The sequence below is a fragment of the Neoarius graeffei genome, chromosome 12 (genome assembly GCF_027579695.1).
Source record: "Neoarius graeffei isolate fNeoGra1 chromosome 12, fNeoGra1.pri, whole genome shotgun sequence".
In the NCBI taxonomy this organism is placed as follows: Eukaryota; Metazoa; Chordata; class Actinopteri; order Siluriformes; family Ariidae; genus Neoarius; species Neoarius graeffei.
In genome coordinates, this window is record NC_083580.1 from 68233663 (window position 1) to 68251130 (window position 17468).

Genomic DNA, 17468 nt, shown 5'->3' on the forward strand with positions numbered 1-17468 from the left:
GTTTTTTTGGGCACTGTGAGGTTTTTTTCGTCTCACTGTGTTAAACTGTTATACTTAATGTTTAATTATGAATATATGTGGTGAGTTTTGGTTTCACTGTTAATAGGGTGGTCACACTAGAGGCAGAATGAGCCAGAATGCCGTCGGAATGAAAATTCTTCGTATATTCCGGGATATTCGAAGTGCATTCTAAAAAGTCTGACTGCATTCTGAGTGCATTCCAAACATTCAGGCCCATTCTTGTGGCCGGCCTGAATGTTTTGCTCATGCTCAAAATGTTCAAGGTGCATTTGAAGAGGAGAAATATCGAATGGCATTTGAAGTGTATTCTAACTGCATTCTAAATATTCTTACAGCATTCCAAACATTCTGATCGCATTCAAGGGAAAAATCAAAATGGCAAGCCACTTCAAATCCTGCCAGAATGTCCCGAATATGCCTCGAATGAGCCGGAATGCCGTCGGAATGAAAATTCTTCATATATTCCGGGATATCCGAAGTACATTCTAAGTATTCGAGCTGCATTCTCTTTGAATTCTTAGACGTTCGAAACATATTCGGCGGCTATTCTGGGAGCGTTCTGACTGCATTTGAGGTGAATTCGTACAGCATTCGAGGCACCTTCCAACCAGACTTCGGGTGGTAGTCGGGCAGCAATCGAACCGCACTTGTACAACATTCGAAGTGCATTCTTAATATTCTTACTGCATTCTAACAACATTCTAGGTATTCCCACTGTGTTCCAACTACATTTGAACTGCATTCGAAAGCTAATACACCCAGAATGTGCAAGAATAATTCGAGGCGGGTTCGAAGCGCATTCTAATGAATGAATGAATGAATGAACCCTTTACTGTCACTGTTACCAAAGCTGAAAGCTGCTCCGAGATAACAACCATTTTGTGGTTAAAGTTCTGAATGTCCACAGTCCGAGTGTGAACAGCTTTGCCCACCACTCCAATCATATCGGGCAGCTTTGTGGGGCTTTGAACAGCTGTCACCGTTGTCTAATTTCCTTGATATACCAGGGCAATGCCTAATCCAATCAGCAAAAGTCTGGTAATCATGGTTCCGAATAGGTAGATATCTTCAGTGTCCTCCACAGACGTTCTGGCAGGACAGGTGGGTTCCCCCGAACCCAGAAACTGTGTCAATTTCGTTAGGAGACCAGTTTATCAAATCCATGCTTTTTTAGTTTAGAAATTCAATGCGGAGAGAGTCTCTCAAAAAAAAAAGTATAGGCAGACGAGACAAACAAAGAGCACAAGCAGGAAAAAATAGGAGAGGAGAGTATTCGAACGGCATTCTTACAAAGCTGTAAGAATGTTGGTCAGTTTGAAATTCCCACCATGTGGCACGAATTTTGAAAAATATTTCATTCCGGCTGGTTCTGCTTGATTCCTGCTAATTCTGAATAAGTGTGACCGGGCCTTAAGCAGTCTCTGAGAGCCAAATGCTTCACATTAGCAGTCAGCAAATTGAAAACAAACAAAAAAAACACCCCCTTATTTACAGTGGTGCTTGAAAGTTTGTGAACCCTTTAGAATTTTCTATATTTCTGCATAAACATGACCTAAAACATCTACAGATTTTCACACAAGTCCTAAAAGTAGATAAAGAGAACCCAGTTAAACAAATGAGAGAAAAATATTATACTTGGTCATTTATTTATTGAGGAAAATGATCCAATATTACATATCTGTGAGTGGCAAAAGTATGTGAACCTTTAGGATTAGCAGTTAATTTGAAGGTAAAATTAGAGTCAGGTGTTTTCAATCAATGGGATGACGATCAGGTGTGAGTGGGCACCCTGTTTTATTTAAAGAACAGGGATCTATCAAAGACTGATCTTCACAACACGTGTTTGTGGAAGTGTATCATGACACGAACAAAAGAGATTTCTGAAGACCTCAGAAAAAGCATTGTTGATGCTCATCAGGCTGGAAAAGGTTACAAAACCATCTCTAAAGAGTTTGGACTCCACCAATCCACAGTCAGACAGATTGTGTACAAATGGAGAAAATTCAAGACCATTGTTACCCTCTCCAAGAGTGGTCGACCAACAAAGATCACTCCAAGAGCAAGGCATGTAATAGTCAGTGGGGTCACAAAGGACCCCAGGGTAACTTCTAAGCAACTGAAGGCCTCTCTCACATTGGCTAATGTTAATGTTCATGAGTCCACCATCAGGAAAACACTGAACAACAATGGTGTGCATGGCAGGGTTGCAAGGAGAAAGCCACTGCTCTCCAAAAAGAACATTGCTGCTTGCCTGCAGTTTGCTAAAGATCATGTGGACAAGCCAGAAGGCTATTGGAAAAATGTTTTGTGGACAAATGAGACCAAAATAGAACTTTTTGGTTTAAATGAGAAGCGTTATGTTTGGAGAAAGGAAAACACTGCATTCCAGCATAAGAACCTTATCCCATCTGTGAAACATGGTGGTGGTAGTATCATGGTTTGGGCCTATTTTGCTGCATCTGGGCCAGGACGGCTTGCCATTGTTGATGGAACAATGAATTCTGAATTATACCAGCGAATTCTAAAGGAAAATGTCAGGACATCTGTACATGAATTGAATCTCAAGAGAAGGTGGGTCATGCAGCAAGACAACAACCCTAAGCACACAAGTCGTTCTACCAAAGAATGGTTAAAGGAGAATAAAGTTAATGTTTTGGAATGGCCAAGTCAAAGTCCTGACCTTAATCCAATGGAAATGTTGTGGAAGGACCTGAAGCGAACAGTTCATGTGAGGAAACCCACCAACATCCCACAGTTGAAGCTGTTCTGTATGGAGGAATAGGCTAAAATTCCTCCAAGCCGGTGTGCAGGACTGATCAACAGTTACCGGAAATGTTTAGTTGCAGTTATTGCTGCACAAGGGGGTCACACCAGATACTGAAAGCAAAGGTTCACATACTTTTGCCACTCACAGATATGTAATATTGGATCATTTTCCTCAATAAATAAATGACCAAGTATAATATGTTTGTCTCATTTGTTTAACTGGGTTCTCTTTATCTACTTTTAGGCCTTGTGTGAAAATCTGATGATGTTTTAGGTCATATTTATGCAGAAATATAGAAAATTCTAAAGGGTTCACAAACTTTCAAGCACCACTGTACATCTTGCAGGCAGCTTATCAGAGTGCACAGAAAATTTAGCAGTTTTTGGGATCTGACTTCAAATCTCAGGTTACAAATGCCTGCTCATTTTGGACTGTATGCACCATTTCGTTTTCTTTTTGACAAGAATTGGTAATTGGGAACATTTTTGAAGGTGCTGTTTTATATTTATAAAATGTGGGAAGTTGCATTTATTAAGGGGCCTGTAAAGACAGAAAAAAGTGCAAAAAGCTGAAAACACCACATTCTTGCTTTTGGATCCAACTAAACTCATTTTAAATGCACCTTAAATGATGGTCTAATTGGTCTTAGTCAATTTGAGGCAAAAAAAAGAAAAAAGCACGTTTCAGCATACGACCAGGGGAAGCAGACTTCTGCACAGTGGGCTGGAAACTGCCGTATGTATTTCTCTTTGTCAGTTACAGAACATAATTGCCTGTCTTTCTGCCAAAGCTCAGTGGAATTAGATAGAAATTTCCCTCACAGATAATGTCCTCTAAGTATGCTTTTCTCAGCCAGGTGATTAGAGGGACATTCTCCATCTTTAGGCATTTCCACAGAATGTAATTGCTAAGAATTAGTCCATACATAGCAATGGAGTCTCATTCTGTGCTAGCTATGTATACAGTATAACCACACTGCAGGTGTGTGTGTGTGTGTGTGTGTGTGTGTGTACAGGTTTATATCCTGTACAATTTAATACTCTTTCCTGGAAGCGAATTTTCTCTTATTCTTCTGAACACCAAAAAATAAAAGGCATGCTCTGTCATCAGTACAGAATTGGCATCAAGTGATTATTAATTAAAACAAAAAGGCTCATCTTATCATATGAAGTGCCACTGAGAAGATGAATTGCTTAACCTGCAGTATTCATAATCTTTTATATGATAAATTATTTTGTTTCTTTTCATTATTTTTTATATATATATTCCTTGTACACCACGTTAATCTCAGATTTGTCTTTTTTTATTTATTTATTTTTTTAGGAGAGCTGTACATTGGCGGTGTGGGGAAGAGCATGTACAACAGTCTGCCTAAGCTGATAGCATCTCGAGATGGTTATCAGGGTTGCTTGGCCTCTATTGACCTCAATGGCAGGCTGCCGGACCTCATCAACGATGCCCTACATAAGGTGGGCCAAGTGGAGAAAGGATGTGATGGTGAGTTTGTTTCTTTTTTTATTTATTTCCTTTTTATTTATTTATTCCCCCAATTTCCTCTCTAATTTGATAATTTGTCAGTTCCGTAGCAAATGCTGAGGGTGTAACCCTTACTTCCTCTGAAGCACATGAAGTACACAAACTAAAGGCTCAGTAACTTCATAGTGAAATGCCACACACAAGACTTTACAAAGACACAAGCAAGGTTCAGGTTATTTCTGAAGAGTGTGCTAATTGGGAGCAGGTAGAACTAATTAAAGGAGATTATATCACAGAGCATGTGCCCAGGCTTGTATTTTGTAGTTTGGCAAAGGATTCGAGGAACTGGAGTATTGTCCGGTAGTTTTTTTTTTTTAATTGGGGTTTAAATCTGTTTTTTTTTAAAACACCTCAGTGTCACTTCTGCCTTGAGAAACAGTCCACCACCCAAGAATATCCCTTTTTTTCCTCCTAATCCAAAGAGTAGATACTGTAAGCTGGTGTGTGTGTGTGTGTGTACACACACACACATACAGTGGGGCAAAAAAGTATTTAGTCAGTCACCAATTGTGCAAGTTCTCCCACTTAAAAAGATGAGAGAGGCCTGTAATTTTCATCATAGGTACACTTCAACTATGAGAGACAAAATGAGAAAAAAAAATCCAGAAAATCACATTGTCTGATTTTTAAAGAATTTATTTGCAAATTATGGTGGAAAATAAGTATTTGGTCAATAACAAAAGTTCATCTCAATACTTTGTTATATACCCTTTGTTGGCAATGACAGAGGTCAAACGTTTTCTGTAAGTCTTCACAAGGTTTTCACACACTGTTGCTGGTATTTTGGCCCATTCCTCCATGCAGATCTCCTCTAGAGCAGTGATGTTTTGGGGCTGTCGCTGGGCAACACGGACTTTCAACTCCCTCCAAAGATTTTCTATGGGGTTGAGATCTGGAGACTGGCGAGGCCACTCCAGGACCTTGAAATGCTTCTTACGAAGCCACTCCTTCATTGCCCGGGCGGTGCGTTTGGGATCATTGTCATGCTGAAAGACCCAGCCACGTTTCATCTTCAATGCCCTTGCTGATGGAAGGAGGTTTTCACTCAAAATCTCACGATACATGGCCCCATTCATTCTTTCCTTTACACGGATCAGTCGTCCTGGTCCCTTTGCAGAAAAACAGCCCCAAAGCATGATGTTTCCACCCCCATGCTTCACAGTAGGTATGGTGTTCTTTGGATGCAATTCAGCATTCTTTCTCCTCCAAACACAACAAGTTGAGTTTTTACCAAAAAGTTCTATTTTGGTTTCATCTGACCATATGACATTCTCCCAATCCTCTTCTGGATCATCCAAATGCTCTCTAGCAAACTTCAGACGGGCCTGGACATGCACTGGCTTAAGCAGGGGGACACGTCTGGCACTGCAGGATTTGAGTCCCTGGCGGCGTAGTATGTTACTGATGGTAGCCTTTGTTACTTTGGTCCCAGCTCTCTGCAGGTCATTCACTAGGTCCCCCCGTGTGGTTCTGGGATTTTTGCTCACCGTTCTTGTGATCATTTTGACCCCACGGGGTGAGATCTTGCATGGAGCCCCAGATCGAGGGAGATTATCAGTGGTCTTGTATGTCTTCCATTTTCTAATAATTGCTCCCACAGTTGATTTCTTCACACCAAGCTGTTTACCTATTGCAGATTCAGTCTTCCCAGCCTGCTGCAGGTCTACAATTTTGTTTCTGGTGTCCCTTGACAGCTCTTTGGTCTTGGCCATAATGGAGTTTGGAGTGTGACTGTTTGAGGTTGTGGACAGGTGTCTTTTATACTGATGATGAGTTCAAACAGGTGCCATTAATACAGGTAACGAGTGGAGGACAGAGGAGCCTTTTAAAGAAGAAGTTACAGGTCTGTGAGAGCCAGAAATCTTGCTTGTTTGTAGGTGACCAAATACTTATTTTACTGAAGAATTTACCAATTAATTCATTAAAAATCCTCCAATGTGATTTCCTGGATTCTTTCCCCCCATTCTGTCTCTCATAGTTGAAGTGTACCTATGATGAAAATTACAGGCCTCTCTCATCTTTTTAAGTGGGAGAACTTGCACAATTGGTGGCTGACTAAATACTTTTTTGCCCCACTGTATAATGTATGTGTGTGTGGCTGGCTTGACCATGATCTGATGTAAATGACACTATCGTCTAAAAACAATTCAGAAGTACGTCATGTGAATTAAGTGTGACTCAGAATTACTTTATTAATCCCCGGAGGGAAATTCAAATTTGCTACCAAGCTCCTGAATCAAAGAAGAAGTAAACATGTCTAAAAATAGAAGATAAAATCATCTGAAAAAAGAATAAATAAAAAAAATAAATTTAAATAAGTTCAATAACTTAAGTAAAAGCAAAATGAAGTGATTTTATATGCGTATATTGCACCTGAGTTAAGGATACAGTATACATGGTAAGACAGTGTACCACAGTTATATAGTGGCATTGTACCACAGTTATATAGTGGCATTGTACAGCCTGACAGCAACAGGCAGGAATGATTTCCTGTGTCTTTCAGTTGTGCAGCGTAGAAGAATCAGACGTTTACTGAATGTGCTCCTGTGGCTGATCAGCTCCTCGTGTAGAGGGTGGGAAGGACAGTCTAAGATTGTTTTTATTTTGGACAGTGTCCTCTTCTCCAGTACCATTGTCAGAGAGTCCAGTTCCCCGCCTACAACATGTCCGGCCTTCCTGATGATCTTATTGAATCTGTTAGTGTCCTTTACTTTCAAGCCGCTGCCCCAGCAGACGACAGCGTACAGGATGGCACTGGCCACCACGGACTCATAGAACATCCGCAGCATCGTTCAGCAGATGTTGAAGGATCTCAGCCATCTCAGAAAATAGGGACGGCTCTGGTCCTTTTTGTATACAGTGTCCATGTTTTTGGACCAGTCCAGATTATTATCCAAGTACACCCCCAGGTACTTATATTCCTCCACCATGTCCACACTGACCCCTTGGATGTTAACAGGGTTCACCGGAGCCCTGATTCTCTTCAGATCGACCACCAGTTCTTTCGTCTTCGTCACGTTGAGCTGTAGGTGGTTCTTCCTGCTCCATGTGACAAAGTTGTCCACCACCATCCTGTACTCGCTCTCATCACCACTGGTAATACGTCCAACCACTGGTGCATTTCAAGTGGCTGTCAGACCACAGTAGGAGCAGTGATGACACATTATTATTATTTTTTTATTTAATCATTTAAGGCATAATCTACTGTCAGTCTTTCCATATTAATATCATTGCCAGAAAATACCTTAATGACAGTTCCATGGGCAATAATTAAAATAATGTGTTCATAACAAAAGAAAACAAGTGTTTCCAGGCAAAACAAACCTCGCCCGGCAGCACTTATTTTATACCTATATGTTGATAATGGTAATATTTCTCAATCATCATCTGTCAGGTTATAGTCCTATGAAAATCCATGACCTTGAGTTTGACATTTCAGAGTCATTCAAGATCAAAGATCATGGTGCCAAATGAAAGGCCATATGGCACTTCCTATAAGTTGATAATGGTAAATATCTGTCTACCATCAACCGTTTTCAAGTTACAGCCCTCTGAAAATCCATGACCTTGAGTTTGACCTTTCAAGGTCAAAGATCATGGTGCCAAATGAAAGGCCGTATGGGAGTTCCTATATGCTAAACATATATAAACATATGTAAACATATGTCTATCGGAAACCGTTTTTGAGTGATAATGGAAAATGTTACTTTGACCAAAAGGTTGACCTTCCCAGTGACCTTGACTTGATTACCCCCAAAATTTAATCAGGTAATCTACAGACCATTGCCCACCTACCCTGAAAATTTGAAGTCAATCGGTGCAACCGTCTAGACGCTAGATTGTTAACAGACAGACACAAACAAATGAAAGTTTGAAAAAAAAACTATGAGAGATATCCATCATATAGAATATCAGTGGAAGCAGAATTGAAAGATGAACATTTTGGAATTGGTTTGAAGTAAATATGATGAATATGAAGGAAGATATTGAAAAAAATAATAATTTTGACGTTTTTGGTGACCTTGACCTTGACCGGATGACCCTCAAAATGTTGGAGGTTCTATTTGAGACCACTGCCCATCTATCCTGAAAGTTTCATGAAGATTGTTCCAACCATTTTTCCGTAATGTTGCTAACAAAAAAAAGGAAAAAAAAAGAAACCCCACTGAAAACAATACCTCACCCCGTGGTGGACTCCGTCCCAGACGAGGTAATTACATTTGATATTATACATCCTGATCTGCCTTTATTTTGCTGTAAACTCCAGCAAACTACTTCAGCAGATACAACTAGTACAAACTACTACTCCTTCTCAGCTCTGTGTGGAGTTATAGTGTTGTTCCTCGCTATCAATTTTAAACAGAAACAGGATCAGATGATTCCACCTGACTGGCTAATCCTATTTCTCATCACAGCAGTTGGTAGCCAGTAAAATGTGGTTTCAACAAAGTAATCCATCCATCCATCCATCCATCCATCCATCCATCCATTATCTGTAGCTGCTTATCCTGTCCTACAGGGTCGCAAGCAAGCTGGAGCCTATCCCAGCTGACTATGGGCGAGAGGTGGGGTACACCCTGGACAAGTCGCCAGGTCATTGCAGGGCTGACATCAACAAAGTAATACATTCGTTAAAAAAAAAGAAATACAACCGGACAAAAAAAAAAAACCTTTTATTCTAATCAGTGTAATAATCAGCCCTGAAGAAAATGGTGCTATGCCAGTTACCGAAGAGAATCCATAATTACCAGAGCTTCTCAGTGCATGGTACCCGTATATTTGATTTAGATCCCTCATCAAAAAATTACAGACTAAAAGTGTTAAGATTGACTATCGGTATAAACTCACTGGAGGCAGCCATGTTTGTTGTTTACGCCGGCGCGATCTTCGACCTGCGCATGTGTAATGTACCATGCTATCGCCTGCCTCGCTCAGCATGATCATGATGCGTAGATTGACGCCCACAGCTGTGACTCGAGTCGGCCATATAGCTCGAAATTGTGACGTCAAACTATGGTATATCCAGGATATACCATGACTGACTCACATCATATCCATTTATCTTTTTTGATGTCACAAGGTCATTGCTTAATCAATGGTGGTACCATTTTATGTCACGTGAGTCCTCCTTGGCTAATCCCTGCACAGGAATTTCTTGATGAGGGATATAATAAATATTGTTCTGTACACGTTCACTGGATATGAAGAGTCACATGCTCTGATTGGCTACTCTGTGACTAGGCTATCAGCTCGTATACCGTGAGTAGAGAAAAACAAAATGGCAGAGCGTTTTGCTGAGCCAACCAAGGATGAAATAAAAACTCTACTCAAAAACAACCCCCCCCAAAATACAAAAAAAGCAACAAAATATGGAATAAAAGTATTTGATGGTAAGAACATATCCTTTTTTAATTTTTCAAGAATTATTATTATTATTATTATTATTATTATTATTATTATAACATTTTTCACAAATTGCTGCTGTCATTTCACTGGTTTGTTTACATTGTTCGTCTTTAAGCATGAAAAAGTGTTGAATTTTTTTAGACTGGTTCAAAAGCTCAAATAAGTTTGAAAATCACATAAGTGAAATGTCCAAGGAAGAATTAAATAAATGTCTAAAGCTATTCTATATGTCGTCACGACAGCAAGATGATGCTTTCTACAAAAAAAACAACAACACTAAAGTCAATTCATGCAGCCAGCGATAGGTTTTTAAGAAGTCCGCCTGAGCAAAAATCATTTTATCGGACCTTCTGAATAAAGTTTTTCTCATCTCATTATCTGTAGCCGCTTTATCCTGTTCTACAGGGTCGCAGGCAAGCTGGAGCCCATCCCAGCTGACTACGGGCGAAAGGCGGGGTACACCCTGGACAAGTCACCAGGTCATCACAGGGCTGACACATAGGCTACGTTTACATTAGACCGTATCTGTCTCGTTTTCTTCGCGGATGCACTGTCCGTTTACATTAAACCACCTGGAAACGCCGGGAAACGGGAATCCGCCAGCGTCCACGTATTCAATCTAGATCGTGTCTGGTCCGGTGCTGTGTAAACATTGAGATACGCGAATACGCTGTGCTGAGCTCTAGCTGGCGTCCTCATTGGACAACATCACTGTGACATCCACCTTCCTGATTCGCTGGCGTTGGTCATGTGACGCGACTGCTGAAAAACGGCGCGGACTTCCGCCTTGTATCACCTTTCATTAAAGAGTATAAAAGTATGAAAATACTGCAAATACTGATGCAAATACTGCCCATTGTGTAGTTATGATTGTCTTTAGGCTTGCCATCCTTCCACTTGCAAGTAGTAAGTGATATGCGCTGGGATCACACACACAGCGGCTCAGTCCCAAATCGTGGCTTGTGCACTTCACTCGCGCGCTCTGTGAGCTGCGCAGGGCCGGAGTGCGCACCCTCCAGAGGGCACTCGCTGTTCAGGGCGGAGTGATTTGGAGCGCAGGATGCCTGCGGAGCCGAGCGTATCCGTGTATTGGTGTTGCTGTGTGCACGGCTAACGGTTTTAGTGTAAACGCGAATCGTTTTAAGAACGTTAATCTGATGATCCGCTGAATCGACGTAATGTAAACGTAGCCATAGACACAGACAACCATTCACACTCACATTCACACCTACGGTCAATTTAGAGTCACCAGTTAACCTAACCTGCATGTCTTTGGACTGTGGGGGAAACCGGAGCACCCAGAGGAAACCCACGCGGACACGGGGAGAACATGCAAACTCCGCACAGAAAGGCCCTCGCCAGCCCCGGGGCTCGAACCCGGACCTTCTTGCTGTGAGGCGACAGCGCTAACCACTACACCACCGTGCCGCCCTGAATAAAGTTTTTATTTATAGAATTTGCAAAAAAGAAAAAGCTCAGTTTCTCAAAATCCAGTGAATATGCATAGAATAAAACAGTTACTCCACTCAGTCTCGTCGTACATGGCTTGTAGCTAACTTGGCGCTGCATGCCTCATCAGTTATCAGCCCATGTACGACTTGATTTTGTGGAATAACTGTTAATTATTACCTAATAATGCATACACTAGTTTCTATTTGCTTCTTTCCTATAGAAACATCTTATTCTAATTTCAGAACCTTATTTATTGATTACTGGTAGCCGGATATGTAATGTGTTTATGTAATGTGTTTATCTGATGTGTCTGGGCTACCGATTTGTTCACTCCTGTACTCCTGTAGAATGTACTCTATTCTCATGTCTATGGTTCCTCCGTTCCTCCAGCTGGCCCAGGCACTACCTGCTCGGAGGACTCGTGCTCACATCAGGGCGTGTGTCTCCAGCAGTGGGAGGGCTTCACCTGCGACTGCACCATGACCACTTACGGCGGCCCTCGTTGCAGTGACCGTGAGTACCTTTTACGCTCTCGGGTTCAAGAACCGGTGCTCGTTTAGCCGAAACATGGAGATTTCTAATTAGCTTGTGCATATAGTGTTAGGTTTGTGCACTTCACACATCTTCAAAAGTCTAATTAGTAGATTCTACAAAGAGCTGCTCTCTGGATTGCGTGCTATTTATTTATCAATCATCCACAAAGCTTTAGTTACTTATGTGCACTTTTTTAAAAGTCCAGCGTGTTTTTAAAATGACTGTTCTGTTCTGACGAACATGCAGTGACACTGTGTGTATAATGGGTTGATCATCTTGTCACATTTTGATGACAATTCTACTGAGACATGCTGATCAGGAAAGAAACAGGAAAGATTGAATTTACTTTCCTAAAATAATCTGCAGGTGAGTGTGCATCCATGTGTGTGTGGTAGTGTTGTAGTCGAGTCACGAAACCTCGAGTCCGAGTCCAGTCTCGAGTCCCCAGTGTTCAAATCCGAGTCAAGTCCACGATTGATCCGAGTCGAGTCCAACACTCCAACCGCACCATGTGACGGCGGCTGTTTCAGCACCATTAACATTAGTTTGTTCCTGAACATGATGTATGAACAGGTGAATGTGCTTCTCTTTATCAGGGAGTGTGAAGTATTCTGTCAGAGATGGCTGGGAGACGGCTGTAAGTGCAGAAGGTGTGTTTATTAATACAAGTGAAGACACGTAAACAATCCAGAACGGCAGGCAAAATCGTAAAACAGGCAATAGGTCGAGCGAGGCACAAACAGGCTATCAAAGACGAGAAACAGGAAATCAGGGATCAGGAAACCAAACAAGGAAGTAAGGCTCGGTAATATGTCAGCAACGCAACTCAATACTTCACAAAGTAAGTGTGTTTTCGCAGTTTTTATATCGGCGCGCTAGTTGCGCCTTAATCCCGTGCATTTGTGAGTCGTTTACGGCGTGCCCGCGCGCGAGAGAGAGAGTCCGCTTGGCGCACACGCTGTCCGGAGAGTCTATCCGATGCACGCGCCAAGGCGCGCAGGTGTGACACTCTTATACGAAATTAGTACAAAAATTAATATAGATATAAATATCTCATGCCAAATTATCATGGCACGTGATATGCAATTTACGAGTTCGAATGCAGTTAATGCACGAGTCCGAGTTGAGTCACGAGTCCTTAAAGGTCCCATGGCATGGTGGTTTGTTGATGCTTTAAACGGGCTCGTGGAGGCTTCCGGATGTTATATCCGCAGCCTTTCTCGAAATGAACCCTCGGCACGTAAATATAGCCTCCTGGGAGAAAGCCCCATTTCAGCGCTTTTCCCAGTGCGTCGTTTTGCTAATGAGAAGCAGGAGGCGGGGAAGGGTAGAGGGTGGGGGCGGGCCATGGGGGGAGGGGGAGGGGCTTGACCAAGCTGCGCACACACATACTCGCTGCTATCAGCGCCTGTAGCCACGCTGCTAAGACAAAACCCCGTTCTCCCTCGGACTCCTTTCGTAAACTCAATGTGACACAGAGAGTGAGAGTGTTCAGAGTGGTAGTTTACGAACGTATAATACCCTAGGCTTCAACACGCACTCCATAACCAAAGAGGATAGAAGCAGCAACATATCGCTTATCCAACAGAAGACATGCATTGTGGAGCAATAGTCAAACATAAGCTCATAAGTTACAGTCAATTTCCAGACTAAACTCAGTTTAACAGAGCATGCTGCATGCTCTTTAGTTTTGTAGCGCAGATTACCTGGCTAACTGCAGGAAGCGGTTAGCTGCACAGCTAATGTAGCCATTGCTAGGCTAACGCACCGATTTTAAAACACGGCGAAACGACCAGTTATACACTTACTTGTTCGGTGTTTGTGGCTGATGCGGCAGGGATGCTTGGTACGGACCCAGGCTTCAGTGACAGTTGATGTGCAAAACCTGCCCTGTACTGTCCCAAGTTGTGGAAACATTCCTCAGGAAAATGCTTCCGACAAACATACACCGTCTTAGGTAGACTCGACGGCGTATTATTGAAGTAAATAAAATTAAGCCACTGCGTCTTCAGGGGCTCTCCCGTTGGCAGTAAAAACAGACTCTTTTCTGTGTTGTCACATCCATGTACAGCGCAACTTCCATGTTTCGCTCGCTTAGGTGATGCCATGTTGTTGTGTCCTCTATGGTCTCCTCACTACAACTGGGCAGGCAATCCATACAGTGGTGGGAATCCAGAGGGGGGGGCGTGGGGATCATCTCCCTTGCTGACGTACAGTTGTAAAGGGAAGAGCTTATCAACGCGCCGTTTTGACGCGCCATTCTCAAATGTTGGGCATAGTTTGGTTTACACATTATGAAATTTCTAGCCACTGGGGTGACTTAAGAAGGTCAGAGGAACTCATTTTAACGTTAAAAAACCTCAGAAAGTGAAAATTTCATGCCATGGGACCTTTAAAATTAAGGCACGAGTCGGACTCGAGTACTACAAGTCTGGCGTGTGGGGTGGGTGAATGTTTTTATATGTTGGTAGGGGCCAAATATCCCCCTCAAAGATAGCAATTTCTGACAGACATTTTGACCTGGTAGCTGCTATGAGAAGATATAATATGATGCATGATATGTATAGCATTGCATTAATTATCTGCATTAATAATGATGGAAGGCCCTCACAAGGATAGTAAGACAAGCACATGTGTATGCTTGTTTATGTTTACTCCCTTTGGATTAAGAAGCAATGAAGCAGCAGGAGGAAATTAATTGAGCTGTTAATTCTGCTTTTGTTGTCTGGTTAAGGGCATTATTGGTTGTTCCCTCCTAACAAAACTTAGCGTAAGGTCACTATAATGGATGGTTCATATACACACTGTATAGAGCCTGTAGTACTGTTTGTTATTCAGCGTGTTCTCCTTTTCAAGCAGCCTACAGCATGGCTACTTAGCTCGACTGTGACCAAACCTAAATATCATCCTGTTATTGAATGTAATTTCTTTTTCAATTAGTGTCAACACAAAGCCTTTGCCCTTTAGGCATTTAAAGATAATAACTGATTTGTGTGGCAACGTGCCTCGCATGTCGGGCATATCAAGCAGCTGAGCGGGATGCGTACTAGTATAGTACGTCTTAAACGGAAGGAGATCAAGCCGCAGACCGAATGTACCCCAGCGTTTGTTTACTAAGCTATGGATTATAGAGAGAATGTGATTACATGTGTAAATGTTGAAACGTAGTCGAAATGAAAAGGATTTGGTCTAACAACTGTGCGAGGAAAATAATTCTTTCTTTACTGCACTCCAATTAAAGCATTCAAAGCATCTCACAGCAGGACGTCAAATACTGTAGGTGTTTCAGAGCTCTTCGTCCCTTTCCTGTAGTGTGATAGACACAAATATGATAGTATATCTAAAAAAAAGGAAAAGAAAAAAGGATTTTATAGTTCATCACTTCTGGGCAAACAGTGAAAATGTTTTGGATTTCATGCCTTAGTGCTGCATTTGAAGTTCGTTTAAATTAATGTAATACTTAATGCAATAACCTGGCTGTACAAGAGCGTGTGACTTTGCTCGGAATGAACCAGTCACATTCTGTGTCATGTTACAAACTAATTATTACACTCCAGTCATCACTGTAGTCATTCTGATTAACTGCAATTTCAAAGATATGATCAGCCATTTCTGCAGGATTTTCATCTTCCTGGTTTCCTCTGTCTGTCAAAGCCATGATCCGCAAAGAGCTTACAAATCACGTACGGATCCCATCGTTGAAATGTAATGATAAGCAGAGAGGTATCGAAGAATTTCCAGAACATTACGTGTACCATGGAACATAGTGAACACCATCATCAAAGGAAATGGAGCACCATCGTGACATTACCAATTACAGGTTGTCCCTCCAAAATTGATGAAAGGACATGAAGAAAACATATCAGCGAGGCTGCCCAAGAGGCCTGCAGCAACATTAAAGGAGCTGCAGGAATATAAGACAAGTCTTTGTCACCCCCTGCATGCGATGCAATCCCTTGTGCTCTGGGCTGCAGGGTAGGGTGCCTAGCTGGAAGTCTTTTTTTTTTGTGTGTGTGTGTGTGTGGAAAAAACAAACATCTAAGCATGTTTACATTACGCAAAACCTGTGGCAAATTGTGTTATGGTCTGATGAGAATAATTTTGGAATAATTTCGGATAAAATTCAAAAAGATATTTTTGATACAAAAACACAACTGCTTATCGCCAAAAGGAGTGAAGCATGGTGGTGGCAGCATCATGCTATGGGTCTGCTTGTCTTCAGCTGGGACTGGTGCTCTAGTCAAGATCATGGACAGCTTCAAATACCAATATATTTTGGCAATAAATAAATATTGCCCCGTGTGTTTTGTCTTATCATCTCCAAAGGACAACCAAAGTGAGAGCCATTTTTATTTGAAATTTAGATACTTGTTGGATTGGATTTAGAAACATGCAGAATGGGCTATGGCTCTATGAATGAATGAAATGCTGTATGTTTTTGAATGTATCTTAATGACTCTGCACTGATTCTACTTGGTGGTAAAAGTCTCATCTCATCTCATCTCATTATCTGTAGCTGCTTTATCCTGTTCTACAGGGTTGCAGGCAAGCTGGAGCCTATCCCAGCTGACTATGGGTGAAAGGCGGGGTACACCCTGGACAAGTCGCCAGGTCATCACAGGGCTGACACATAGACACAGACAACCATTCACACTCACATTCACACCTACGGTCAATGTAGAGTCACCAGTTAACCTAACCTGCATGTCTTTGGACTGTGGGGGAAACCGGAGCACCCGGAGGAAACCCACGCGGACAACATGCAAACTCCGCACAGAAAGGCCCTCGCCGGCCACGGGGCTCGAACCCGGACCTTCTTGCTGTGAGGCGACAGCACTAACCACTACACCACCGTGCCCCCTGGTGGTAAAAGTGTTTTATACAATGCGCCCACCTTCATGGTGAGCAAGGCACCTGATGCTGGTCATCGTAGGTGATCTAAGTTGTTTGTACGAGGCAGCATGACAGGGAGGATACGCTGTGCTGTATGTAGTCTATATACTATAGGAAACTGAAACTTATCAAGAAAAGTGGAAATTAATCTTTTTAATGAAGCATACAAGATCATTGGCGACTGTGAGTTGGCCTAGTGGTTAGCGTGTCTGCCTGTCAACCGGGAGATTGAGTTCTACTCATGGTTGGGTCATACCAAAGACCATCATAAAAATGGTACCTACTACCGTCTGGCAAGGCACAGCGCAGTACAGATGTGAGTAGGGAAGTCAGACTCTTGCGGTTACCAGAGGATTAGCCCTCCACTGTAACCCTCGCTGTATAGGTGAGAGGCCAAGGGCTATGGAAATGAAGATCAGCGCCGCACCTATACACCTAACAAGTTGATTAGTACTGGGACAGGAGACTGCCTGGGAAGACCAGATTCTGGTGTGAGAGGGACTTTGACAAGATCATTGTAGGGACGAGTATTGTATTTATCATTGCAAATTTGCAGTGCATTGCTGGTTTAACAATTATTTAAATAGATTTTATAAAATGCAAATGAATGTTTTGTTAATTAGAAGGTAGAGTAAAAGTTCATTAAACAAGTTCATTCATAGTAGGCAAACAAAAAAATCACTGGTCATAATATCAAACTCTTGTCCTGTTTTGAAAAATAAAATGGTAGTGAGCTACAGCCCTGCGATAACCTGGTGACTTGTCCAGGGTGGACCCTGCCTCTCGCCCGTAGTCAGCTGGGATAGGCTCCAGCTTGCCTGCGACCCTGTAGAACAGGATAAGTGGCTACAGATAATAG

General features: G+C 42.1%; 1 protein-coding gene across 1 annotated transcript in view; it reads left to right on the forward strand.

The window, feature by feature from the left end:
• nrxn2a (neurexin 2a) overlaps positions 1–17468 on the forward strand; it is an 833732-nt gene that overhangs the window by 367375 nt on the left and 448889 nt on the right. Inside the window, exons 15-16 of the mRNA XM_060936298.1 lie at positions 4112–4285; positions 11573–11695. Of these exons, the coding sequence (XP_060792281.1) occupies positions 4112–4285; positions 11573–11695 (297 nt within the window). The remainder of the gene's footprint in view (positions 1–4111; positions 4286–11572; positions 11696–17468) is intronic.